The sequence below is a fragment of the Zosterops lateralis genome (assembly GCF_965231275.1).
Source record: "Zosterops lateralis genome assembly, chromosome: 5".
Classification (NCBI taxonomy): Eukaryota; Metazoa; Chordata; class Aves; order Passeriformes; family Zosteropidae; genus Zosterops; species Zosterops lateralis.
The window spans coordinates 72,075,845-72,101,866 of NC_139766.1; the positions used below are offsets into that span (position 1 = coordinate 72,075,845).

A 26,022-nucleotide genomic window follows, 5' to 3' on the forward strand; every position below is an offset into this window, starting at 1 on the left:
TTGCTGCTGCATTAACAGTGGGGAGAGCACAGATGTGTTCTGTGGGGAATGGTGCTGCTCTGGCTCTTCATATTATCCCCACTGTCCCTTTCATTGCTCTGTTTCATTCTGTTTTCTTTTTTTCCTTCATCTGGGATGAGGCAGTTAAGTCAGGCCCTAGTCCCCTTCCAAGGGGAATCTAAACTGGCTGCTGGCACTTTCTTTTTTTGTCTCTTGAAGTATCTATCCTTTGGCTATTAAAGGGGTTTAAATATTTTAATTTTCATATAAATTATCCTCACAAATAGCCTGCCAGCTTGATCTCTCTGGAGTGACTTGGACAGGTCTCTCGCACTGCTCCTGTTTGAGTCCCTGGCTCAGACATGACTCATTGAGAGCCTTGCTGATCCCAGAGTAGCACACTACTTCTTCTGGGAAGGCACAGCTTATGGCACTGGTGGTACAGAGGTGTTCTTTGGTAGCCATGGAAAGCAACTGAAGTCTGAATTCCAGGGTATTCCCCTTGGCAGATGACTATGGAGCTGATAGGACGAGATAATAGCACAGAGGGCTTTGGACTGCCTGCCATACTTCACTCACAAGTCCTTGGCTGAGCACAGCCATGGACAGGCTCAAGTCACCTTTGCCAGAGAGACAGGAATGGGAATTGGGCCTGGATCAGGAAATTATCCTTTGTTAGCAGACACCATGAGGGTGAGTGTCGTGTGCCAGAAGTCTTCAGAGGGGTCTCAGGAGACAAAACTTTGTACTCCATGTGTTTTTTTGGAGCTCCAGTGAGTTTGTGTGGCTGTGTGGAGCCCATTAGGAGAAGGTTTGTTTGGAGCTGCTCTGAGCTTGTATGGCTATGTTGAGCCTCCTAGGAGAAGGAGGCTGGCAGCAAGCGGAGAGAAAGGCACAAGCCTCCTCCTCTTGGGAGAAGGGCCATTATATCCCAGGGAACAGTCAGCTTGGAATCTAATAAACAAAGCAAACAAATGATGTCATTTGGAAAAAATAGCAGCTAAGTGGGGTCTTAAATAACAGCAGGAGCAGTTGAAGCTGGGGATCCCCCTTTGGAATGCATGATTTTCTAATTGTTGTTGGCTTTGGCTGTGCTGATGTTGCTGGATTGTGGCAGTAACACATAGCAGATACAGCTACTTTGAATCTATCCCCACATATATTGTAAAGAAAACCCCATTCTGGGGAGTCCAGAGGTTTTTATTCCCACTCCTTTGGTTATTTGCTTCTGATGCTGATTTATTATTGAGCTCGTTTGTGCTGGGAGCTGATGAACACTGAGAACTTGGACATTTATTTTAATAATATCAAATAAATATTGTCTCAAAATGCAGCCTCAGTTGGGAGATACCTCCTTGCCATTTTTTTTCTTAGTATTTCCTCTCTTTCCAGTGATGTTCATGTTCAGAAACTCTGGGATAAAAGCTCCTGGTGCTGTGTTTCAGGTTCATGCAAACATGATGAGAACGGGTGGAAAAATTATTTCAGAATAATTTAGAACAGTTCATACTGACTGCTGTGATTTCTGATCCTGTATCCATCCCAAGAGTCTTTGTTTACTATTGGTTTGTTGTTTGTTAGTGTTTTGGGCTGTTTTCTACCGTGTCTCTGGAGAGTTTCTTCACCTCTCTGGAGAATCTGTGTGTCAGGAATTGGCGGCTCTTGGCCCATCAGTGTGGCACACACATTGTTTTAATCAGTGAGACGCTTAAGGTTCATGAGCTTAGTTAGTGAGCTTACTTAGAGCGAGGGAGGCGTTTATTAGGGGCTGTCTCATAGGATCAGGAGCTGCCACCCTCCCTCTCTGCCTGCGCTGTGTGCAGTGTCTGGGATGCTGAGGCGGGCAGATACCAGCCACACAGGAGAGCTGAGGCCAGGGCTTTGCACCCTGGAAGGTCCCAGTCCCGTGGAGGGATGGGTTTGTGGTGTGTCCTGGATTACCTGGCCAGCAGTGTGTTCCTGCTTTGCTTGTCTCCCACAGGCAGGCATTATCGAAAGTCCTTGGACTCTTGCTGTCCTGGGAGTCACTGGACTGCTATGGGTCAGAGGTAACAAAACATTAGCATCTTAAATCCCCCCTGTGCCACATCAAGTGACAGGAAGCAGCTTGTCAGGGTCTGGAAATTCCCCACATCAGTCTCCCAAGGAAAGGTGTTGCTGTAGCCTGAGCCTCTGTGTTCTGACTGGATCCAAGCAGGTGCTTTAACTGGTGACATTGTTGTTACAGGCAGCCCATCCATGGCTCACCGAAACCTGACTTCCACCAGCCTCAACGACATCTCAGACAAGCCTGAGAAGGACCAGGTAAGCTCCACGTCCGGCCTTCTCTAGGGGATGTGTTTGGAGAGGAGCTGGACACTGGGGAAAGGGCTCCTCTGTACCTTAGCCCTGAAAAAGGAGTGAGTATTTTTAGTCCTATGACTGGTTCTTCCACTCTTCAAGTACCAACCCTTGGAAACAGCAGGTTAATCTCTTAAAAGGTCTGAAGCAACTGACACCACACAAAAGGCATCTTGGTGATCCCCATGAGTAAGGAATGAAAATACCCAGGGAGTGATGGATTTTGGGTGCTCTTCCTGCTGAGGGGTTACAAGGGTCTGCAGAGGAACACCCTGGGCTGAGTGTTCACAGGAACCATGGGGTAGAGCAGGAAGCACGTAGGGGAATGTGTCCCTGCTGCTGGTGGAACAACGGTGCCACCTCCCCCTGCATGTCCCAGCAAGAAGGTGGCTGTGCTGACAGGTAATGTGGTAGAGCAGATCCAAAATGCAGTCAGTAATTGAGTTGAAATTGGAGTCCAGTGACAAATCTCCATGGACTTGGTGTCTTTCTTAGACTAGGGTAATGTTTGTGGTATGGCATATGGGCTGTCTTTGTGTGTGTTTCCGTCCTCTCCGAAGGCTGCTGGTTCTGAGGGGTAAGAGTAAGTTTATTCCAACTCTTAGAAAACTGGTGGCTGAATGAGGTCTCTGTGCAAGTTTCAAAAAACCTTTGTCTGGGTTCAAAAAGTGGGTTATTCTCAAAGCCTGGCTGTTTCTTTTGGAGAATCCCTTTTTTTTGTCTGTGTCTTTCAGCATTCCCTAGTCCCATGGTGATTCTGAATGCAAATGAGAGCCACTTAGGAAAATTATTTGAGTAGCACAGCATTGCTGGCCAGTTGGTGATGACTCCTGTCCTTCAACAATGGCTAGTCACAGTCTTCTATAAGTGCATCCTGAAAGGGATGCAGCAACATAATCGAGGTAGAAAAATGAGTTCAGACTAATTAAATATTTAAAAAAGAAATAGATATTTGCCTAAAGAAATACGCTTCAATGGAAGGAGAAGGGGAACAGTGTGTTTTGCACTGACCTCAGAGTCATGCAGTGTTGTAGTATGTTGTAGTATCATCTGTATTGATTGTGTTTCCAAAATACCTGTTTCCTTTAATACACACAGCCACACCTGGGGAAGAAGGAGAATTGTTAAGTAGCTTTTTGTCATTGGACAAACTGCTGTGTTATATTTTCAATCCCTTTGTAATTGGGGTTTTAATGCTAGACCAGCCCAAAGCTGGGGCTGAGCCTTGCAGCAACTTCACAGCTCTCAGTGGTGCAGACAGTCCCCACTGCCCCTCCTGTGCCTCTGGAAATTCAGATAATTGACTTTTGTGGAGGATTGGGTATAAAAATAGATGTTTTGGTAGCACTAATAGGGAAATCTGTTTATAGATGCAGCTGGGAGCATGCTCCCAAGTTCTTAACTTCCAGTGTACATAATGCCTGGCTCTTGGTAGTGAGAACTGTTTCTTGCTAAGTGTAGAGTTCCAAAAATCCTCTCAGTTAATTAGCCTATGTCCTGCTGATGAACTTTCACAAGTGAGCCTTGTCCTCTGCGCCTTGAGACATCACCTTAGAGCTCAGTTTTTATAGCTGATTGACTCAAAGTCCTGCCTTGATTGAGTTTGTGGCATTGTGGTGGTGCCTGGCAACTTCCTTGAGCAGGACTCAGTGTGCCATACAGGAGGCATGGCAATAATCCATCGTGTTACTACAAAATGAGCTGCAAAGGGAACAGGTTCACTTGCCTTGGCAGCAGGGAGACTGGCTGTTGTTATTTGAGCATCCCATCTGGAAGGTAGATGGTTTAGTGAGGCCATACAGGCAGGGGGACTCTGCTGGAGACACAGAATATCCCAATTTTTATTTATTTGTGTGCATGTAAGAACTGCGATGGGTGAGGTCAGTTTATAGCAGTTGCATGCTGCTTTCCAGCATCCTTAATCAATCCCTGATTTTACACAGATAGAGGATCACATGCCCATGTTTTAGAGGAAAAAAGGCTTTGACCAAACTTCTTTGTACCTTCAGTGATTTTCCTGTCTTCCTACATCCTTAATATTCAGTTCTGCAACCTTTAATGCTATTTGGAATGGTTGCAACTAATAATCTAGGGAATTTATAGCCAGCATACTCCTTTAATGTGTAGCATTCCTGATCCTTTCCTCTGGATGTTGTAAGGGTCAGGTTTCACATGCATGGCAGAGATCTGATCTGTCAGGGAATCCTCCCAGATTCATCCCTATTGCCAGGGACTCAGACAGCTCTGCCTGGCTCAGGGGTGTTACTTATGGCTACTGAATCAGGCAGTTTGCATTGACCAGTTCTATCTGCCACGGGAATGCTGGCTTGATCCATTGGGATTGCAGAGGCTAGCTCAGTATCCTGCAGAAGCTGTAGGACTCAAACCGCTCCGATGAGAAACAGCTTCAGTAAGGGCCCACAGATTTGGGGTTTGCTCTTTTGTCGTGTTTTTTGCTTTGGGCTTGTTTTGCACTTCATAAAGATAATTAGGGAAGAGAAGGTGTATTCCCTTTTGTTGAGTTTGTTTTGGCAGAGCACAGCTCCTGAGGTAACAGTGCAGAGAAGGGATTTGCCTTCATTTGTTGTATTTTAAGAGATGTTGGCTGCAGTTAATGCCCTGGACTTTTGCAGCTGGAGAGATAAGCAGTGGCATTTTGGGACAGTTTATTCTTCTTTTCTGTGTAGCAATTAATAAATGAGTATCTAGAATTCCTGACCTCTCCTGGGCTCCCAGCTCTCTGTTGCCAGATACATCAGTGGTGCTGGAGCTATGTCTGTAAAACCAGGACCTCTCATGGCTGGAGAATTCTTCCAGCTCCTGAACATCAAGTTGTTGGATCAATTTTTTCACTAGCACCATATTCACAGAATCTCAGAATCTTGGAATGGATTCAGATCTTAAATATCACTCTGTTCCACCCCCTGCCATGGGCAGGGCCACCTTCCATTAGACCAGGTTGCTCCAACCTGCTCTTGGACACTTCCAGGGGTGGGGCAACAACATTTTAATATTTTAGAAACATTTAAAACTATTTTTTTCAGTTTATGTGTGAAGGAAAGTGACTGAAAAGAGTCAGGTAGATGCTTTATCAGCCCCTCTGGTGCTGTAGTGCCAGCAGACCATAGGAAGCTGGGGAAGTTACTACTGCTGTTCCCACTCCAGTCCCTCCTCCTGCAAGAAGTCCTTTGGCTGTGCTCTGTTAGAATGTCCTTGGCAGCTCTGAGTGGCCACACCACCAGGACTCCTTCAGTGCTCAACATGTAAAATAAAGTGGACGTGGAATGAAATCTGTTTTCCCAGGGACCTGCTATTCCTGAGCTGATGCAACAGCATATAGAAAGGGAATGTATGTTGATATAAGGGGAGTTTCCTGACCTGGTGTTATCTCTGCTTCCAGAGGGCTTGGATGTGGGACGAGCCTGGCTCTGAATGAATGCGGTCAGTCAGAGGGAGGCACAAAACCCTTCTTATTTGTTGTGGTGTGGACACTGTGTATTCAACCCAGTGTTTCCATGTCAACAGGGGATCTGTGCCAAAGCCAGCACTGAAGTTAAAAAAGAAATTGGCCTTGTTTAGAGAAACCCTCCTGCCTCTCCTGGGGACTGATGGATGGGGAGGCGCTGGATGGATCCCATTCTTGGGAATGCAGTCCTGTGATTGATTGTGGGAGTGATTGCCTACTTTTCCTGTTGGAACACCTTCTCATCTCCACAGTTGCAAGCAAGCATTCCCAAATTGAGATCTGTCAGCCTAGGTGATGTACTTTCACTCCATGGAGCTCCAGTGAAAATGGGTGTCTTCCAGTGCAATCAATGCCACCCTTTGGAGGAAAGGAGGAAAGAAAGAGTTTCTGGAAAGTTTAGTTAACGAGAATTTCCTTTACTTTTGCTGTTTTTCTTGATGCAGAGAGCAGTTTTGCCTGCCTGGTTTCTCCCCATATCCACAGTGGCCCTCTAAAGCATGCTTGAGTGATGGAGCAGCCTGGAGGGTACCCCTGGAGGCAGGTGTTCATGGGATAAGTTGTGGGGAGGTGGTCAGGTGATATTAAACCTATGTGTGAGCAGATACAGAAAAACGGAGAGACGGAAACACGTTCAAGTTCCAGGGGGAATTAACCTTCCTTAAGTGCTACTTAGGAGTGTGTACTTAGGAGCTGCTTTCCTTTCCAATCAATCCAGAGTGCTTTTGATGATCCAAGTGCTACAGTACATTTAAGGAAATTGAGATTTTGAGGTTGCTGTGCCTTTTTGCAAGTACAGTGCTGGAGACCTGTGGCTTTTAACATAACATTAGTGGTTGGGTTGGAATGATGTTCAATTTAGCAGGGGAAAGTGAAACTCCGTCCCTTGTTCCTGGATGCTGCTGAGGAGTCAGATCTTTCCAAAGCTTCTTGGGGGAATGGTTCAGAATGGATTTTAAGTGCTGACTGCACTCATTACCTGTCTGATAAATGATTTAAGAAAATGGCAAATGGTGCTGCAAAACTTGTTTGGAGATTAAAAAACCCTCTATAATGGCAGCTTTTCAAAATTAGTGACGGTGGTTTGCTGTGCTAGGCAGGGGGAAGTGGTTGGAGCCTTCAGCCTCAGGAGCTGGGTGGCCACAGGAAACACTGCAGGTCGGTTTTGGCTCAGAGAATCATCTGGGTTTGGGCCAGGTGTCTACACCAGCCCTGGTGTTGCTGAATGATCCTTGTTCAGCCACACGACCAACCTGGTGACATGCATTAAATGTTTGTTGTGGATTTGCTGCCTTCCCATTATTTTTTTTACCACCACCATGCTCCCAGACACTGTGTGTTGAAGAACTGGTAGCACTTTTCCAAACTTTCCTCCACAGTGATCCTTGATGCTTATTTACTATTTCTTTTGGTGGTAATCCTGATTAAAACATGCAGGGGTAAGATAGTTCCAGCAGTTTTCTTCCTGTTTAATCAATTTATTTATTTTCTTGAGACTTTTTCCCTTTTTCCCCTTCTTTGAGTTTCCTCATGCAGCTCGTTAAGGATTCATAGCCCAGTTCAGTGCCCCCCTCTCACTGGTGTTCCTGGCAGTACATCCTCCCTCTCCATTCACCCTTTGCCAGGTACACACAGAGCATCTCCAGAGATCAGCCAGGGAGAGGGGGCAGACTGGGAACCGACTGAGGGCAGGGTTTTCAAAAGCCTTCAATGCCAAATTAATTCTGCCACTGCTGAAGTTCAGACAAAGACGTCTCGCAGAGGCTGAGTTTTAGAGCCCAGTGGCTGCTGCTGCAGTGTTTTCCCATTCCCTGTTGATGACAGTTCTCCGTGGCTGGATCCAGACCGAGGGTGCATACTGCAGAGCCCACGAGCCTGGACAATTACGGCACAGAGGTGCAGAGATGAGAAGAATGTGCCCAATGCAACTTAATTTTCTTTTCCTTCCTCTTTCACTGCTGCAGCTGAAGAATAAATTCATGAAGAAGTTGCCTCGTGATGCTGAGGCCTCCAACGTGCTGGTTGGAGAGGTGGATTTCCTGGAGAGCCCCTTCATTGCCTTTGTGAGGCTGCAGCAGGCGGTCATGCTGGGAGCTCTCACCGAGGTCCCTGTTCCCACACGGTAAGGAAACCCAGCCGCCAGCCAGGGCACCACACAGGGAAACCTGCATTTCCACCTGGTAAAGAAAACAGGCCAGAAGATGTTCTCCACTGCTTTCCACCCTGTGATGTGGAGAACCGTTAGGATTGGTGGTGTAAAGTAACAAAACTCACTGAAGCTGTTTCATCATTTTCCAGTCCTGAGTTTGTTCATAAGTAAACCATTACACAAACACACTGACCTAACAACTCAGCAGTAAAGGACACTGTCAGTGTTGAATTTTAAGTCCTGGGTCATTTTTCCTGCCCCTTCTGTACAGATCTGAGATTCTCTCTGCACATTTTTGCTGTGCATATTATTCCTCTTCAGCTCAGATCAAATGGAAGATTCAATTCTGCCCTTCCTGGGCGGGGGGGAAAAAAAAAAAAAAAAATCAGATGAACTGGGACATACAGTTCTGCTGGGGCTTGTTGCTTTGTAATGCATAATGGCTCAAGGAAAAATGTCAGAGAAATATTTTATTTATCGTGACTCATGTTGAAAATTAATCTCAGTCTCACAAATAGCAATATATCCTATGTTCTTAAATATTTGAAGTCACTGCTCAAATTTGCCTGCCTGTCTAAACTGCTCTATGTGAATTCATAGCAGTATCACAGCCCTTGTATGGAGTAGAAGTTAGATGGGTGTTGAAATCCTTGCTCCTTTCTGTGTACCAAAGGGAAGAGGATCTAGCTTTGCTCTTTAGTGCTAGTAGTTTGTATTTCTTGGAGTTTCATTAAGTGGTTTCTTACAGCCACGTTCATTACTGTCTGCACATGCTGGATATTCAGGTAGGAGTGTGGGGACCCAGATGTGGCTTAATTTCACAGCAGGTTATTCATTCCTCAACATTCCTGGCCTCTGTGTGCTTCAGTATATCAGCTTCCAACTCTAATCCCGCTGGCTATTTTTTAAACAAACCTCCAAGTTCTTTTCAGCAGTTGTAAGATTAGGTATTGTTTGCTGTGGTGGTGGGAGCCAGGAAGTTAGATCCAGGATTTCTGGACAGCCTCATTACTCAGTAGCAATAATCAAGGCAGTATGTCCTTCCATGCCAGCATTTTTCCCAGGAAATAGTATTATCCATTTGCTGTTCTCCAAAGCAAATGCTGGCCCTAATCAAAGCAGGAAGGCTCATTAGGTGGCTTTCATGAGTGATGAAGAGCCATTTGCCATGGCTACATCCTATGAAATTCAATCAAGGAAATCCCCTCAGGGCCACGAGGAGCTGTGATGGAACATCTCCGCTGCTGCCGGCATTCCTGCCGTGGGCCTGCACTTAAAGCCCACAGACTCCACAAGATGCTGGAGCCTCTGGCATGCCCAGCCTTCTGTCCTGTGGGGCTTCTCCTTTTATTTTGTTAAATTGTTGATTCCCTGGTAAAACTGCAGACACCACACAGTCCCAGCTGGGCCCTGTGCAGCCTTCTGGGGTTTCTAATCCTGTGGGAGCCGATGTTTGGGTGCTGTGGGCTCTCAGTCCTGGCAGTGTGACCTGTGTCTGACTCTCTTCGGTTTTACGTAGGGCAGCAGGGGGTTAAACTTGCAGATTTTGGCTCAGGGATAATCCAGCCCCTCTGTCTGGGGTGCTCTGTTAGGTGAACATTTCCTGCTCTTAAGACACTGCAGATAGAGAAGCAAGGAATGGTTTGGACTGGAAGGGAAGAGACTCAAAGATCATCTCATTCCAATCCCCTGCCATGGGCAGGGACACCTTCCATTAGCCCAGGTTGCTCCAAGCCCCGTCCAACCTGGCCTTGGACACTTCCAGGGATGGGGCAGCCACAGCTTCTCTGGGCAACCTATGCCAGGGCCTCCCCACCCTCCCCACCCTAATATTTAGGAAGAAAGATTAGGATTTCTTCCTAATATCCAATGTAACCCTGCCCTCTGTCAGTGGGAAGCCATTCGCCCTTGTCCTGTAACTCCAGGTCCTTGTCCCAAGTCCCTCTTCAGCTGTCCTGTGGCCATTTTAGGCACTGGAAGAGGCTCTGAGGTCTCCCTGGAGCCTTCTCTTCTCCAGGCTGATCACCCCCAGCTCTCCTACCCTGGCTCTAGAGCACAGAGGTTAGTAATAGATAAATCAGGGATATGCAGTTGGAATAGAGATATCACAGCCTTTCCTGAGTTTTCTTTTTACTGGTGAGATTGAAAAAACCTTTAAGGCCTTTGGTTTTCTTGTGTCGAATTTAATCCCACAGTACTTGGCACTTCTCATTTGGGGAAGCCCTGAGCTGGCAACATGGCTTGAGAATGGCTTTGTATTTTCATCAGAGCAATGCACAGTGGTATGTTCAAGGCTGCTGTTTAATGCAATGAAGATGGGGAGAAAGATGAGGAATGAGCCAGGAGAAGATGATTTTTAGAGATAAGCTGCACTGACTTGCACAGTCTGGTGTGCAGAGCTGAGTAAGGCTGGTGTATGCAGGTCTCAAATAAAGTGAAGTAACTTGCCCAAAGGTCACTTGGGAAGCGAGGGCAGATCCAGGAGTCTGGTCCTTCTGGCCTCCTGATGGAGGCTTTTCACTGCAAAGGCACTTTTCCTCTGGAACTTGGCTGAGATTCCTTTGTTCAGCTGCCTTTAAGCCTTACTGAATTGCTGTTCTAGCAATACATTGAAAGAAATACTGGATTTTGCTACTACTTCTGAGAGACTTTGAGCTTGGTGGAACCTCACATTCCCTGCCTCAGTGCATTATTAGCAATGTTAAGTAGGAGAAATGGGCCTTGGATAACTCAGCATGTGTTGTGTGCAGCAGGGAGAGATTATCGAGTGGCCTTCAGCAGAGGAAGAGGAGGAGGAGTACGGGCTTTTGTAGCTGGGAATGTTCATAACTAAATGATAATAAATCTGTGGAGACATAATCTAGTTCAGGCCACTAAAATGCATTAATGTTTGGCTCATGAGAAGATCTTGTTCTACCCACCGAAGGCAGTTCTTAGCTGAATTAGGACAAAGAATTTGGAAAATGCCACAGACTCCTTGTTTTCAAGAGTGTTTTAGTAGTGCAGGAGCATTCAGGTGCTGCTGCTCTGTACTGGAAAAGAGCCAGCTGATTGGTGTTAATGCAGAAGAGGGTTATAGAAGTGCCTGGTTCTCCTGGAAAATGAGGAGAAAGCCAAGCAGCAACTCCTGAAGTTATGAACCTCTCTTTTTTTATATTAATGTGTTTGGCTATTTTGCATGCTGGAGTTTGGAAAGAGTTGACTGAGGAACAGTCTTTCTTGAATGTTATTTTATAAGAACTGGTAAAGCAGGGAAAGTTCCAGGAGGTGGGAGGAGAGCAGAGGACGTGACCTGGGTGTGTGTGGTTTACTCACCTCCCTGTGAACCTCAAGTAAAACACTCAAATGCCTTGTGAAGAACTCGATTAAGAAGTGTTATGTAGTAATGCCAGTCAATATGTATTTATGGATCCTGTCCTACTAACTTGCTGCCTTTTTTCTTTTAGGACTCTAGATTATTTTGAACAGAAAGTACTTGTTTGGATATAGTACTCCTCCTAAGCCATTTAACTTAGTACCTCATCATATTTGAGTTAGGGAGATAAAATAATATTTAATCCAATCCTTGGAAGGGGATAGGTGCTTTTTCTGGTGAAGTTATTTCATCTGTATGTTTACACTGCCAAAGGTTTCATATCATTATGAAATGATGTGAATGATCTGTTTTTTAAACTCTTCAGCAGTGACTTGGTTGCTGCCCAAAGAGATCATGTGAAAAATGAAGTGTCCAAGGCCAGGTTGGATAGGGTTCGGAGGAACCTGGCTAGTAGAGGGTCCCTGCCCATGGCAGGGGACTGGAACTAGATGGCCTTTAGGATCCTTTCCAACACAAGCTATTCTGTGACTCCATGAAACAAATCCGTGTGGAGTTGGACAGGCTTTTGTGGTGCACAGGGCATGATAGGCCACAGGGTGTAACCTCTGCTCCGAAGTTAGCTTGAGGCCACTGGCAGCCTCCAGATCTCTAACAAGGACCACAATTTTTAAAGTTAAATTTCTGTCTAGGTGTTGAATAAGCAATAAGCAGTTTATTTTGCCATCCTAAATGGGATCAATCTCTTGGTTTTGTCAGATTTCTCTTCATTCTGCTGGGACCAAAGGGCAAAGCCAAGTCCTATCATGAGATCGGCCGAGCCATTGCCACACTGATGTCTGATGAGGTAGGTGTCTTGGCGTCTCCCGTGGGAAATGGCTTTTCCCAAGTAATGATATCCTCCCCTCCAGCCAGGTCAACAGGAAGGAGCATTCACATAAAGCTGAAATACCATGTTGCCTCCTAATTCCATCTGTTGACATAATTATTGCTTCTGAATTCACGTTTTTGAAAAGTCTGACTCTAGTAGGGGTTTGTCTGCCGTGTGTATTTTCCTGCTAGCGATCACTCTTTTATATCAACTGTGAATTAATTGTTGAATTTATTCTGTTGTGGTCTTCACCTTGTGTCCCATTCTACCATCCCAGTATCCCACAGCCAGGGATATCCAGGTGATGGCCACAGGAGTGTTTCCCCCAGGCTGTGGTGCCGTGTGTTGCAGTGTGTCCTGAGCCCTGGCAGTGTTTCTGTGTTAGCCAGGAGCAGCTGGCCACTCCTCAGGCCCCTCGCTGCCATGGCTGGGCTTTCAGGATTCACTTACAGCTCATTTCTTCCAGCGTCCCTGGGGCCCTGCATGCTGGGGCTCACTCACATCAGCTTTGTTTCTGGGCATTGCATTGCTCTCCTGTAGTTCCTTGATTACAGCTTGGCTGCTCCCAGCTCTCCTGCTTTCTGCCACTCAGTGGTCTGCTTTCCATAGCCGCAGAGTTCCTTCCTGCCTCCAGCTTGTCTGTCACATGCACTGATCCACCTCCTCTCCACACAGTCCAGAAGATTCCTATAAAATTCAGCATTTATGTCGTTTTTTCCCCCCTTCTCTTCTCTCATTTGTTCTTCATGATTAATACCAAGCTAAAAGTAGTTTATTATGTTGTCTTTGAGCAAATACTGTCATCAGTTCTGTGTCACAGGGTTGAAAATTAATCTGGATTTGATAGACTGAAGTAGGTGGCTTTGTGAAAGTGTCTTCTCCAAGTATAATTGAAAGTCCTTATGCAGAGGAAAACTTTTTTGCACTAAAGAAATAGATAATTGCTTTTAAAGGTTAGAAATGGATGTTTTGCTTAAAATTAGATATATGTCTGCAAGGAAAAAATCTCTGTCATTATCCAGCCAAAAGAGGGGGCTTTCTGAGAGACACCTCCTTGTCCCACATCTTGATACTTCTTCAGAGGTTTCTGAGAAGGAATTAAGTTGATTTTGTAGAACTCAGCAGCTGTTTCTGGAGTTAGTGCCACAGAAAATGTAAACCTTTGCCACAAGGAGTCTCTTTTCCTTGCAGGTATTCCATGACATTGCCTATAAAGCCAAGGACCGTCAGGACCTGATCGCAGGCATCGATGAATTTCTGGATGAAGTCATTGTGCTCCCCCCTGGGGAATGGGATCCAGCCATTAGGATAGAGCCCCCCAAGTCTCTCCCTTCTTCAGATAAGAGGTAATAGCAGGAGAGGGGCTCTGTGGTGAAAGACAGTGGGCATGAGGTGTGGAAAGGAGATGGGAAGAGCTGGTTTTTTAGTTGTGCCAGGTGTATGGAGTGACCTGTACCTGTCTGTCACTGTTTAGAAAGTCCTGGAGATATTTTTAGGCCTTCCTTAGTAGCTGCAGGGAAGGATGTTCCTGAGAGTCTGTACCTTTTGAGGTGATGTTGTAGGCACACAGCAACATAGCTGGTAGTTAGCCAGGCTCTTCAGGGTTCTTCTTAGTGCTCTGACACGCTGTGTTCTTGCCTAGGAAAAACATGTACTCTGGTGGGGAAAACCTGCAGATGAATGGAGACACGCCCCACGACGGGGGGCACGGTGGTGGCGGCCACGGCGACTGCGAGGAGCTGCAGCGGACGGGCAGGTCAGTGACACCCTTGCAATGCTTCCCTTGCCAAAAACATTCCCACACCAATGGACTGGCTGTTCAGGCTGAGTCGTGACCCCCTAGATGTGTCCTGGGGGCTTTTCGTGCCCAGAGTGAGGCTGTCTGAAAGGGTTCCAAATATCTGGCTTCAGCAAATGGCAAAATGTCATGAATCAGATGCTCATTAAGGGATAAAGAGCCATTAAAAAGGACAGAAGGCCCAGGTAGGTGCTGCCTGTTGGGAGCCTGTGAAGTCAGATGAACCGTAAGGGACATAAACATGGCAGGTACAAGCCTCAGTTAATCCATTTTGATTGCTGAAGGGGGGCTTTAGCCAAAAGCAGAGATGTTCCTTTTTCCAGATGTTAGTGTTGCAGTTGAATTGCACAGCTGAAGGCTTTTATGGGATAGAAATAGAGAAGGTAACAGCGCCCCAGGCCCTACTCTCTGCTTTATTACTCTGCTTTGTGCCATGTAAAAGTCCACTGAAGTGGGAATACAGCTCAGGTGGCCATGAAAAGCGAGTTCAGCATTTCAAGATCAGTGCACAGGGTTTCATGGTGGTTTTGTGCCCTCCCTCCTACCCTGTATCTTTTTTTTTCAGTTCTAGTTCTAGTCTAAATTCTAGGAGAAAAGTCTGAAAGTCTCCACACCACACTGGTGTGTACAAGGCAGTGGAATGTCTTGATTGGGGGTCAGAAGGTGGTGTGTGCCTGTCTGCCAGTGTCTGTGCAGGGGTGGAGAGCTGTGAGCAGGGGAACAAGAGGCTAAACATTTTTCATGCTGGCAGTGTCAGTGCCACATAAAGTTTTTAGGAGTTAAATACTTTCTTGTCTGTGATCATACAAAAAAGGATATCTACAAGTGAGTTTTTTTGTTGTTCAAGAGTATTTCCCTTATGATTTTACTTCTAGTTCTTTTGCTGGTTATTATTTTGAAGCATTTTTCCATGCAGCAGATTGTTTGACTTGCCCAGCCATGGTGTCTGCTATGTGGTGAAATTCAGGCAGGGATTTAGACCAGAGTTAATCTATTTTATTGCATCAACTAATATATTTGGGGGAAAAAGAACCAACAGATGAGCTTCCTGAAATACAAACTGTAGTGGTCTGTTTCAGCAGAAGCGTGGCTTGTAGTCCTGAAATTTGTCTCTTTCCAGCTGCATCACATGTTTGAGATATTACCTTTCATTACAACATTCTCTCTGGGATCCCTGGACTGCCACAGCTGTGATAAGGCTGTTTGTAATGTGGTGATCTCACTCCTTTGAGATAATACTTTATTGCTGGCAGTGTCTCTGATGACATAGCATGGTGACTTCCACTGTGAAACATCTTGGATGAGTCTCCTCTTGCTTGTCCTGCAGATTCTGTGGGGGCTTGATCAAAGACATCAAGAGGAAAGCACCGTTCTTCGCCAGTGACTTCTATGATGCTTTAAATATCCAGGCCCTCTCAGCCATCCTCTTCATCTACCTGGCCACTGTCACCAATGCCATCACTTTTGGGGGATTGCTTGGGGATGCTACGGAGAACATGCAGGTGGGCAAGAGCTTTCAGAACCAACAAATACAGCATTTGCCTTTTGCTGTCCAGTTAGAGGAATGTTTGGGCACTGGCAAAGCTGCAATTCTTGGTACAATAATGGAGGTGTTCTCTGTTTTCACTGCTTTCTCTGCTGCTGTGGCTGTCCTTTGACAGATTGTACTGTGGTTCTTTCTTAAATGGTCAGTTAAAGCAGGCCCAAGAGACAGAGAAGGTCTTTGCTCCTTCTGTAGAGAGAAGTTCCTCTGATCTGCTCTTAGTTGTACCATTTTAGCCCAAATAAGTTTGCTAAGTCTGAATCCTCTGCCTGCTTCCTACAATACCTGAGCTTTGGCCTCTCTGATAAGAAAATCCCAAACTAATTAGGAGAATGAGTAACACAGGAGACAAATGCCAGGTCTTTAGAAAGGTGAATTTTGTAGTAGTGGGAGGTTACATGCTGAGAACCAGCCACATATCCATGGACAGGCTGGATCAATGGCTTAGTTCAGGCTAAAGAGAAGGGATTCTGTACTAATGGTGCTGTAGGTGCTTTGTATTAGTGGAATAATAAGAAAAGCAGGAGGTTGTGTTTAGATAGATTCAGTTCAGCCAGTCCAGTTCAATGAAATCTCCTAGCAATAATTAAGCTCATAATGACAATGACTGAATTACTAATTTATGCAGGTTTAATTAAGTCAAACATAGGAAATGAGGGCATATATCTGGAACCCTGCACTCTCCTGTGATGAATTACAGGCTGGCGTAAGATCCAGCAGCCTGTCCACTGCCCAGCTCCCCTTTCTCCTGTACAAACAGTTTGCCTTTTCTGAGACTCATGGAAGTCAGGAATGGAGAGACAGACCTTCAGGATCTACCAGTGAGCAACACTGGACTGTCATGGGGTAGCAGAGCAAAGCCTACCTGCTCTGCACAAGGTGCAGTCTTTAAATTAGAGGAGAAAGGGGAAATGTTACCTGATTCCAAATCTAGTTCAAATTGAGAATCACTTTATTGTGGCTGAAAGTCTCAAGAATACTTACTGTCAAGTAGCAAAAGAAACCCCCAAAATGCAGTATTTTTGGGGCTACTACATCACAGTTCATGTGTCTTGTTTGTTGTAGACAGTGATGTGACTGCTGCTGGGACAGGCACTGAGCATGGCCCATCCCTGCTCCCTGTCCCAGGAGCTGCCCCAGCCAGCACTTCCTTCACAGCTCACTCCTGAGTTTTATGTTTCCAAGAAAAGACACTATTCTTAGCTACAGACACGTGGAAGAATGCAGGGCAAAGAGATTTCAGATGCTCTGGCCACGAGGGCCCTCTCCATGAGTAATAGAAGAGGAGTAGAGGGGATCAGCTGTGTGAAGGCTGTTCCTTGCCCCGGGATTATTGGGCTCATCGTTACAAGTCACCCAAAGGTAGCCAGCCTATTGCTATCCTCAGTTTAAGCACTAACTCGTGTTTTCTCAAGGAAGGGAGACACAAAACTGGGTTTCAGTTCCTGTAGTACCCCTGATAAGTGAGGAAAGCTGCAGCCCCACCCCTGCAGCATAGGTGGAAGGGAGGATTGGCACATGCCATTAATGCCCGGCTGCTCAGCCTGTGTGGTTATCCTGAGTAACTCTGGATTGTGTGGGACCAGCATCTTGGTGTGAGCTGCAGGGGATGCTCTCCCCCTGGTCGTGGGCATGGAGGCACAAGAGAAGCACTCGTTTAGAGAGGATTATCCTGCAGGAGTGACTCCTCTCCTGTGTCTCTGCAGGGCGTGTTGGAGAGCTTCCTGGGCACGGCTGTCACCGGCGCCATATTTTGCCTTTTGGCTGGTCAGCCCCTCACCATTTTGAGCAGCACAGGACCCGTCCTGGTCTTTGAGCGGCTCCTCTTCAATTTCAGCAAGTGAGTACGTGGTGGGAGAGGGCGGGAGGCAGGAATGTCCCACACGAAGGAAATCCCAGACAGGGAATGAGCTGCCTGCTGGTGGGGAAGGAGGGGATTTAGTGCACAAAATGAAATGTCTCATTCCTTGTTGAGATCCAGTGCAATCACATCAGGGATTTTCCCGGCATGCATGTCCCAGGGCGCTGCCCAGTGTGCGGCTGCCTGTCTCTGTGGGGCCTCCTGAAAAAAAACCTTTGCTACTTCAGTCCTCTGGGAGGAATTTGCTCTAGTTACAGTGTGCTGCTTCTCCCAATCACTACTTCTCTGACTCTCATGGGAGCAAAGAAATGAATCCTGCTCTTCACTAACAAAATCCCATGGGTCTCAAGGTTGCCAAAAATTTGTCCAGTAGTCATTTGAAATAATCACTATTATTTATGAAAGCAAAAGTGTCTGTGGTAGAAACAGCCCCCAGAATTCTGTGGTGGAGCTTTCCTGCATTTAAAGGCACTTGGGTTTTTTCCGTTTAACTGGTATGAAGAGGTTCTGGTCCCTCCATGTTGTTGACAGCTGACACCCAGAGCTTAAAGGGAGCCCATTTTGTTAGGTGTGCTCATTTGCCTTTCCCATATCTGCAATACCAGAAAGATAAACTGGAGTCCCCAAAGGAATCAGCAGCGTCATGGATGATTTCACCCGTGGGGGTGGTGATCCTTTGGCTGATGTTTTGCAGGGAGATAATTTTAGGTTATTACACAAATTATATCCCAAATCCCTTGTGTCCTCAGTGTGGCAGGTTGTGCAGGACTTGTGTTCCTACATGTAGGGAGGGATGGGGGCTAGAAAAAATGGCTGGAAAATTATATTATCCCAGGGAGGGAAACTGGAAGCTACCGAAGGGTGAGAGTTCCACAGAGGAGTAATAGGGGGGCACCTTTCTTTTCTTCCTTCATCTGAAATAAATGAATAGAGTCAGGAATGGACATGATTCACCTCTTGGTGTCTGGCAGGTGTGACAAAGGCCAGGTGCAGCACACAGCAGGAAAAAAGCAAAATGGAAAAGCACTTTGTACTGTTTTGGGAGGGAGAAGGTAGTTATTTTTAACCTGAGGAGGAGGTGGTGGTTATAAAAGCCATTGTCCTAACAACCTGCCAGAGCAGAAAGGCAGGAGTTTTCAAAGGAGGCCTTTCTCACGAGGAAATTGGAACTAAGTACTTTGATTTTTCAGTAATGTCTTTGTGGTTGTTCATTTTCACAACACAGTTCCCTGCTCATTTAAAGTGTGACTCCGTGTATGTGTCTGAAAAGATCCTAAAAATGCCTTGCAGACCCAGCTGTGCGTCTGGCCTCAGGTGCTCTGTGGTGCTGGCACCAAGGACCAATCGTACAGGACACAGTGCTTTTCCACCTGCTCTGTCAGCTTCAGAAGTGCTGCAGGAATTTCAGGAGTAAAAGCCAAAATAATATAGCTAAAAATTTTTGAAGTTCTTCAGTGGTGTGGAGTCAGTGTACGTGGATTTCTGCCCACTGCCTTCAGATGGATGGGACCTCCTGCCCCCTCAGGCACTGACTCAAGATACTTCCGAGTTGTCACTTGGGATTTGTATTTTTGTTTTTATGTTTTCCCTTCTCTTTTTCTAAATCACTTTTGTTTCTTACTTGCTCCTTGCCTTCTTTCAGGTCAGGCCTTCTGGCTTCCAGAGACAGCTGACTGAGCCTGCCAATCCCACCACCTCTTGCTTCCTTCCCCAGAGCACGCAGTGGCCTTTGTGGCAGGTCCTTATCTGCTCCAGTGTTCCCTTTAGGCACTTTTTCATTCCTAAAAGCCCACCTTTGGGCTCTGTGCTGGCACAGCACCTCAGCCTTAAGCAGCAAACAAGGAGCCATCATTCCCAGGAGCAGTGATGATGCAGTTGGGTGCATGGTTCTCTACACCCTGCCATTCCTGGCACTAGGGCTTGTCATACTATCATAGAGTATCCCAGGTTGGAAAGAACCCATAAGGATCAGCAACTCTGCACCTGGCAAGACTACCTAAAACTAAACCATATGACTAAAAGCACTGTCCACATGCTCCTTGAACTCCATCAGGTTAGGTGCCATGACCGCTTCCCTGGAGAGACTGTTCAGTGTCTAGCCACATTCTGGGAGAAGATCTTCCTTTATGTCCAGTCTCAACTTCCCCTGACTCAGCTTCATTCCATGTAACATCTGCTTTGTACTTCCTGATCTTATCTAACCCAATGTCTTCCTTTCTTGCTATCCTTGTCTTGTTTCAGGGACAATGATTTTGACTACCTGGAGTTCCGCCTCTGGATTGGCCTCTGGTCAGCCTTCCAGTGTCTCATTCTTGTGGCCACTGATGCCAGCTTCCTGGTCAAGTACTTCACCCGCTTCACTGAAGAAGGGTTTTCCTCCCTGATCAGCTTCATCTTCATTTATGATGCTTTCAAGAAGATGATCAAGCTGGCAGATCATTATCCCATCAACTCCCAGTTCAAGGTGGACTATATCACGCATTACTCTTGTGCCTGTAAACCACTAGATCCAGGTAAGGGAGTGTTCATTACCTCTCCAGGTTGTAGGTAGGAGGTGGCCTTTGCTCTGCTCTTCCCTTGTGCTGCAGCCCAGATAATAGGTAGATAATTCCTTCTTTATCGGTTGCTTTCGGGTATCCTATCTTAGCCTCAGGAAGTTGAGAGGTAAATTTCACCCTACATTCCAAGTGGAATGTCAGTATAGTTGGCCTTCCTGGAACTCCTCCAGAGAGCATCATGACCAGTGGAGAAGTTGTTTCTGCACCCATGTCTCCTTGCATCCCTGTGGCTGTCAGTTCCAAATGGCATTCCTCCAAGAATTCCATGAAGGGGTAGAAGTGGTGGCCAGGTCATTGCCATGGAGCTCAGGTCACTCCTGTTTCAGGAGCTGGATTTATTCAAGGTGTTACCCAAACATGGGTGGTTCCCACCTCCTGGTTGCATAGATGAGAGGGAAAGGACAAACAATTCCTTCCTTTCCAAGAAGGGGAGTGTATCCACAGGGCAGCCTATCTCTGGAGCGTGGTCTGTGTGGCAGATAGAGCCAGTGTACCTGTTGCTCTGGGAACCCAAATCCAAACTGAGATCCTGCCCGTACCATTAGGGAAGCAGGGACCACTCCTAGGATCCCACAAACAATGGGGAGTGAGTAAGAAACTTGATCTTTGCCAAAGTAAACCACAGGTTATCTTGGCACACCTGTCAACAGGAAAAGCTGCTGGCTGCTCCTTGAAGGTGTCAGGAGCTGGTTCCCTGGGGGCTGGGTGCTTGCCTTCCCTGTTAAACACAGGATCTTGGTGAGCATGTGGATGCTGGTCTGATTCTCCCTCCACTGGAATGGCAGAGTGGTTTCCTTTTTGAAACTAGGACGATGGGAATGGTCAGTGCCAAATTGGAACTGTCCACTTTCCATTGAAACCCTTGTGGCTCTCCAGACATCCAAGTGAAAAAAAGTTTATTTATGCAAAACCTTGGTATGCCATGAGGACAGGGGCCATGAGCCCATTTTGCAGGAAGGATTGCATTTCAAATTCATTATTCCTAATGCTGCAGAAGCCACAGGGAATGGTGCTCCTTCTTTCAAAGAAATTATCCCCATCCTGTTGATTTCAATTTCTTGTTCTCTTTTTTTCTTTCTTTTAATTCAAAACTGTGTTTATGCTGGACACTGAAATGCATTTTGCTTTTCTGGATGTCTTTGGCATTGTGCTTGCATTTGAAATTAATCATTAGGAGTGTTCTGTGGGTATTTATTTTATTTAATCCAGAAATCATTAGAAAAATATTGGAAAGCTATGAAGTATTATATTGTCTGTCTGGTTTTTTGTGGATTTTTTTTTTTCTACCATGAACTCAAAATATAATCCCAGTTGGGTTTGGGTTACGTTTTGCTTAACCTTTTCTTTTTCTGTTTTGTGAGTGATTGATGATTGAGGCTTTTGAGTCTCTCTGAAACACTTGTGACTCACTTTATTGGAGCAAAGAGGTGGCAAACAGCTTGACAGAGTCAAGAAATTATTTAATAATTGGAATCGGCTCTCTTTCCTAACTGTTTCCTGCAACCTGCTCACCATATTGCCTTTTTTCTCTTGCAGTTAATAGCTCATTACTTAACAGGACAATGGTGCTGTCAGACTATGAGCTGGCCTCTCCCTCCTCTGAGCTGGTGAGTTCCCCTTGGGAAGGCAGGGATCACATGGACTGCAGAGTCTTGCGGTGCCACTCTGCTGGTGAGCTCTGGATAATGAGAAAGAAGTGGAGCTTGATAGATCACATCTGCATGTGGTGGAAGGAAGTTGAGACACAGGATAACAACCCCTTTTAGTCAAACACCAGCAGGAAAATGGTCTCACCCAAACCATTCTATGATTCCAATTTTTAGCTTCTGCATGATGCCTCCCCGTTCCTCTCAGAGTATACACAGCCTTATAGAAACATTCCCTTTTTTTTTCTGCAGGGCAACACCACTATTGACTGGGCAGCTCTGACAGCCAAGGAGTGCTTGAAGTATGGGGGTCAACTTGTGGGCAACAACTGTGACTATGTCCCTGACATCACCCTCATGTCTTTCATCCTCTTCTTTGGCACTTACACCTGCTCCATGGCCCTGAAGAAATTCAAGACCAGTCGCTACTTTCCCACTACTGTAAGTATCTCCTGTCACCCCATCAGTCTTTCTGAGGGCACAGGTCAGCCTTCCTTTTGGAGTTGCTGTCCAGCACATAGGGAAGGATGCTCTGCAGGGAAGCCAGGTTGCACTGGTTGGGATAAAAGTGCAGCTGGTTGTTGGATCTGGAAATCAAAGGTATGCCTAGAATTGCTCCCAGTGGTTCTGGAGAGCACAGGTTAGGCATCAGAAGAGCTAAGAGGAGCTGTAACCTGTTCGGGCAATGTGGCAGGGATTTTAAAGGTGCTGAAGGCAACCCTTCCAAGCTTACAGGGATGTCTCAGGTGCATCTGCTTATTTTGTCCCCTGGTGAGGCTCCCAGGCCAGGCATGCAAGCCAGCTCTTCCTGTGTATGCCAAAGCCCTTTCTCTCTGAGACTGCCCTCTTTCTGACACACAGGGATTTATCCTGCATGGATGTTTACTGTTCCACTGTGTTACAATTGAACCTCTCTTATTTTTAATAAAAAGGAAACAAATTCCATCCAGGCTGGAATGCAGCTCAATTTATCTGTAACCATGCAAACCCAGGAAATCTGGAAGGAACAACAGCTCTGGAAAGCTTACACAGTTCCAGGCTAGTGCAGTGGCTCCTGTTTGGTTAAATTCTGGGGTCTGATCAGTGGCAGCTCTAAGTTGTTATATTCCAATGATGTTGGGAAAGCTGCAGTCTTAGGGATTTAGCTGAGAAGGCTGGTTTGTTTTCCTGTCTTACTTAATAATGGAAGAGCAAAAAACATGATCTCTGCCAGTCCTTCAGATACTCCTTCAGAGTATCTAATTTGTGGAAGTTTGTGGTATTTTCGTGCTTCCATTTAGGCTTTCAGAGAAGACAGTAAAGTACCAAGGCATGTGTGGCAAATGACACTGGACATGATGGTCGGCATATCTGGGCGAGAAGAAACTATGAGCTTGCCTTTCCAGGATTTCTCATGTAGGCACTAAAGTGTGGGTGAAATGGTGTTTTGTGGTGCTAACTCCTGTGGTTATGATACCGCGTCTCTTTCAGGCCCGGAAGCTCATCAGTGACTTTGCCATTATCCTGTCCATTTTGATTTTCTGTGGAATAGATGCCCTAGTTGGTGTGGACACACCAAAACTAATTGTGCCAAGTGAATTCAAGGTATGTTGTTGCCAGCTTGTTTGGTGGCTTTTGGAAGATGTTCCTTTTCTCTCACACCTGCCCTGTATGGAATGACTTGCCCTCAGAATGGGAATGTAGTCAGTGGTCTGGAAAGGCCTGGTTTACTCAGAGGGTTAGGATGCTTTTTGTTAGCATCATTTTAATTGGCTGATTTGTCTCCTAAACTCGGCCTCCCTACTTGGAACCTTTGATTGATGTTAATGGAAAAGATGATTTTATTATTTTTTTTGAAGTCACAAATCTGAAGTGTCTCCCTAGAGCTCCATTGCTGGAAGCAAACCTGGCTTTGGGACATCATCACTCCTGTGTTGTGCCTCTAACACAATCTTTCTTTTCCTTGCCCTTCAAAGCCAACCAGTCCCGAGAGGGGTTGGTTTATCCCACCTTTCGGAGGGAACCCATGGTGGGTGTACCTGGCAGCAGCCATCCCTGCCCTGCTGGTGACCATCCTCATCTTCATGGACCAGCAGATCACTGCTGTCATTGTCAACAGGAAGGAGCACAAGCTCAAGGTGGGTGTGCCTTGTGCCTGGAGCACCTACACGGGCTTTTCCTCCTGTTACCTTCCTCCCTTGTGGACACAAGCTTTATTCCCTGTCACTGGCAGCTGTTTCTAAGCAGGAAAAGTGGCTTTGTGGCCAAAGCTGCATGGTGCTGTCAAATACCAGCAATAAGCTGGAGAGATTTGGGACATACCAAAGGCATAGCCCCAGTTGGATGTTATTTAAAGAGCTGATACATAACAGCCTAAGATGTAGTCATGTTTTTGAAACAAACTTTCCAGACCAGTGCTGTGCAGTTTTTCATGCTTGTAGGTTGTTTTTTTTTTCCTTCCTGGCATGGTCAGTTCTATTGAAAAATACTGAATTCCTGTAAAAGGAGACTGTCCCTTCCTGCAAACAGGGCATATTTCAAGTGGTCTGACCCATGGGAATAATGGTCCCTCAAAACACAGGTCATAGTGGGTCATTATTTAGATACCTGCTTCATCAGTTATCAGGAGAGCTGTTGTAAGTAGGAAGGGACCTTCTGCTTGGAAAAGAGGAGGACGTTTCAATTCATGTGGTCGCTGTAAACATTGGACAAGTGATGTGTAATTTAAGACCATCCTGAGCCCAAGCTGGAGGAGAGAGTTGAAGTACCAGGGAATGGGAAATGTTTCTTGTGCACAAGGATGACTGCTGGCTGACTGTTTTAAAAAACCCTCTCAGAACATCCTTGTTTGCCACCTGGATCTGGGCAGATAAATTAAATACTGGGCCCTTGTGTTCTTCAAGAGGTGGCTAAACAGTTTTAGGTCTGTCTCCTGCACCTAATGAAACAGACACAGCATTTTCTTAAATACCATATGAAAATATTCACTGTTCTTCCCTCACGAAGAAGAGGCCCCTCATCTCAACTGCTTATGAACCACTGAACATGGTTTTGCTTTCAGCACTGGCTGTACTTTTTTAGTAACAAAGTTTTAAAAACTCCAGCAAAGCACTGTTTGAGGTAAAATGTATTCCCTACTTCCTTTGTTATGGTGTGAGTATGGTATTTTGTGGAATTGAGGGTTCACAAGCCCTATTCTGTTTTTCCACACCAAAAAAACACTTCTATACATAAGATCTGCTGTAGGAAAAAAAGTGTCTTTTTCTGCTCATCCCTTGCTAAAGTGTTGGCAGGGTGTTGCTGGGTGCCCATCCCAGTGCCACCAGCCAGCCAAGGTAAGCAGCGCATGTGTGAGGAAAACAGTGAGGACTATTCAAGAGAAGCTGGATTGCTCTCCCTCCTGGGTCATCCTAGGCCTGGATCATTTGTTTTATCCAATAAAATCAAATTGAATGGGATTTAAAAAAGGTTAATATGTTTTAAAATAGCAAACCTTAGAGGTTTGTCTGCTGTTTTTCTGAAGATCCCTTTTTTTGGTGGCTCTTTTGTTTCTTCACTTCTTCTCTTGACACTTGCGACTGCTGGATTTCCTGTTTTATTTCATTAAAGGATTTTAAAAATAGAGGATCAGAGGTGTTTGAAAAGGAGTCAAGAATGAGGGCAGCTTTCTGCTTTGGGTAGGGAATGAGGCTTCAGCTGTCCTTGTTGCACTCCTGAAGGAGCCTGGGGTTGTGTCATGAGGGAGATGCTTCCTGATGCTGTTCACAAGATCCGATGTATTTCTGATGTTTGGCTCTGTTGGCCAGGATGTTGCAGAAGGAAATGTTGCCTGTCCAGTGTGCCTCTGCCCTGCTCTGTAGGCATTTGGAATAATGAAGGTTGTTTGTCTCCCTCCACAGAAAGGTGCTGGATATCATCTGGATTTGTTCTGGGTGGCCATTCTGATGATCATCTGCTCCTTTATGGGGCTGCCCTGGTACGTGGCTGCTACCGTCATATCCATCGCTCACATTGACAGCTTGAAGATGGAGACGGAGACTTCAGCCCCTGGAGAGCAGCCCAAGTTTTTGGGAGTGAGGTATGTTCAACCTATTGTTTGCCTGCAAAAATCCTTGTGTACAAAGAATTTTGTGCTGCTTTCTCCCTATTTCCAAAGCCAATTCCTTGGGCAAGTCCCCATGTGACTCCTCCAAAGTTTCTTTGGCCACGTTAGATCCAGTGTTAAAGGAAATAAATTTCCTGCAGGTTTCTCTGTCCAGGGAAATAAGTCAAATTCCTTAGCAAATGTACTAGTCAAACATACAAACCTGTCATACCTAGTGCAACCAGCTCTACTTAATGAAGCATTTTTTCCTGTGTTTGGTTGCTTTAATTAAGTGGTCTGAAGTGCTTCCGATGGGGTTACTCCTGGAAATCAGGCTGCTTGTTCAGGTAACTAAATGGTAATTTTATGGCCTGACTTTCAGTGTTCTGAAATACTACTGGCCAAGGTATTTTTGGA

At 45.8% G+C, this 26,022-nt stretch overlaps 1 protein-coding gene across 3 annotated transcripts in view; it reads left to right on the plus strand.

The window, feature by feature from the left end:
- SLC4A4 (solute carrier family 4 member 4) overlaps positions 1-26,022 on the plus strand; it is a 113,944-nt gene that overhangs the window by 75,051 nt on the left and 12,871 nt on the right. For all 3 annotated transcript variants that reach the window (XM_083861776.1, XM_083861777.1, XM_083861775.1), the window contains 13 exons: positions 2,228-2,304; positions 7,768-7,925; positions 12,025-12,112; positions 13,328-13,482; positions 13,779-13,892; positions 15,262-15,436; positions 17,184-17,317; positions 19,580-19,851; positions 21,433-21,503; positions 21,795-21,983; positions 23,013-23,126; positions 23,498-23,659; positions 25,421-25,599. In XM_083861776.1, the coding sequence (XP_083717902.1) occupies positions 2,228-2,304; positions 7,768-7,925; positions 12,025-12,112; positions 13,328-13,482; positions 13,779-13,892; positions 15,262-15,436; positions 17,184-17,317; positions 19,580-19,851; positions 21,433-21,503; positions 21,795-21,983; positions 23,013-23,126; positions 23,498-23,659; positions 25,421-25,599 (1,888 nt within the window). The remainder of the gene's footprint in view (positions 1-2,227; positions 2,305-7,767; positions 7,926-12,024; positions 12,113-13,327; positions 13,483-13,778; positions 13,893-15,261; positions 15,437-17,183; positions 17,318-19,579; positions 19,852-21,432; positions 21,504-21,794; positions 21,984-23,012; positions 23,127-23,497; positions 23,660-25,420; positions 25,600-26,022) is intronic.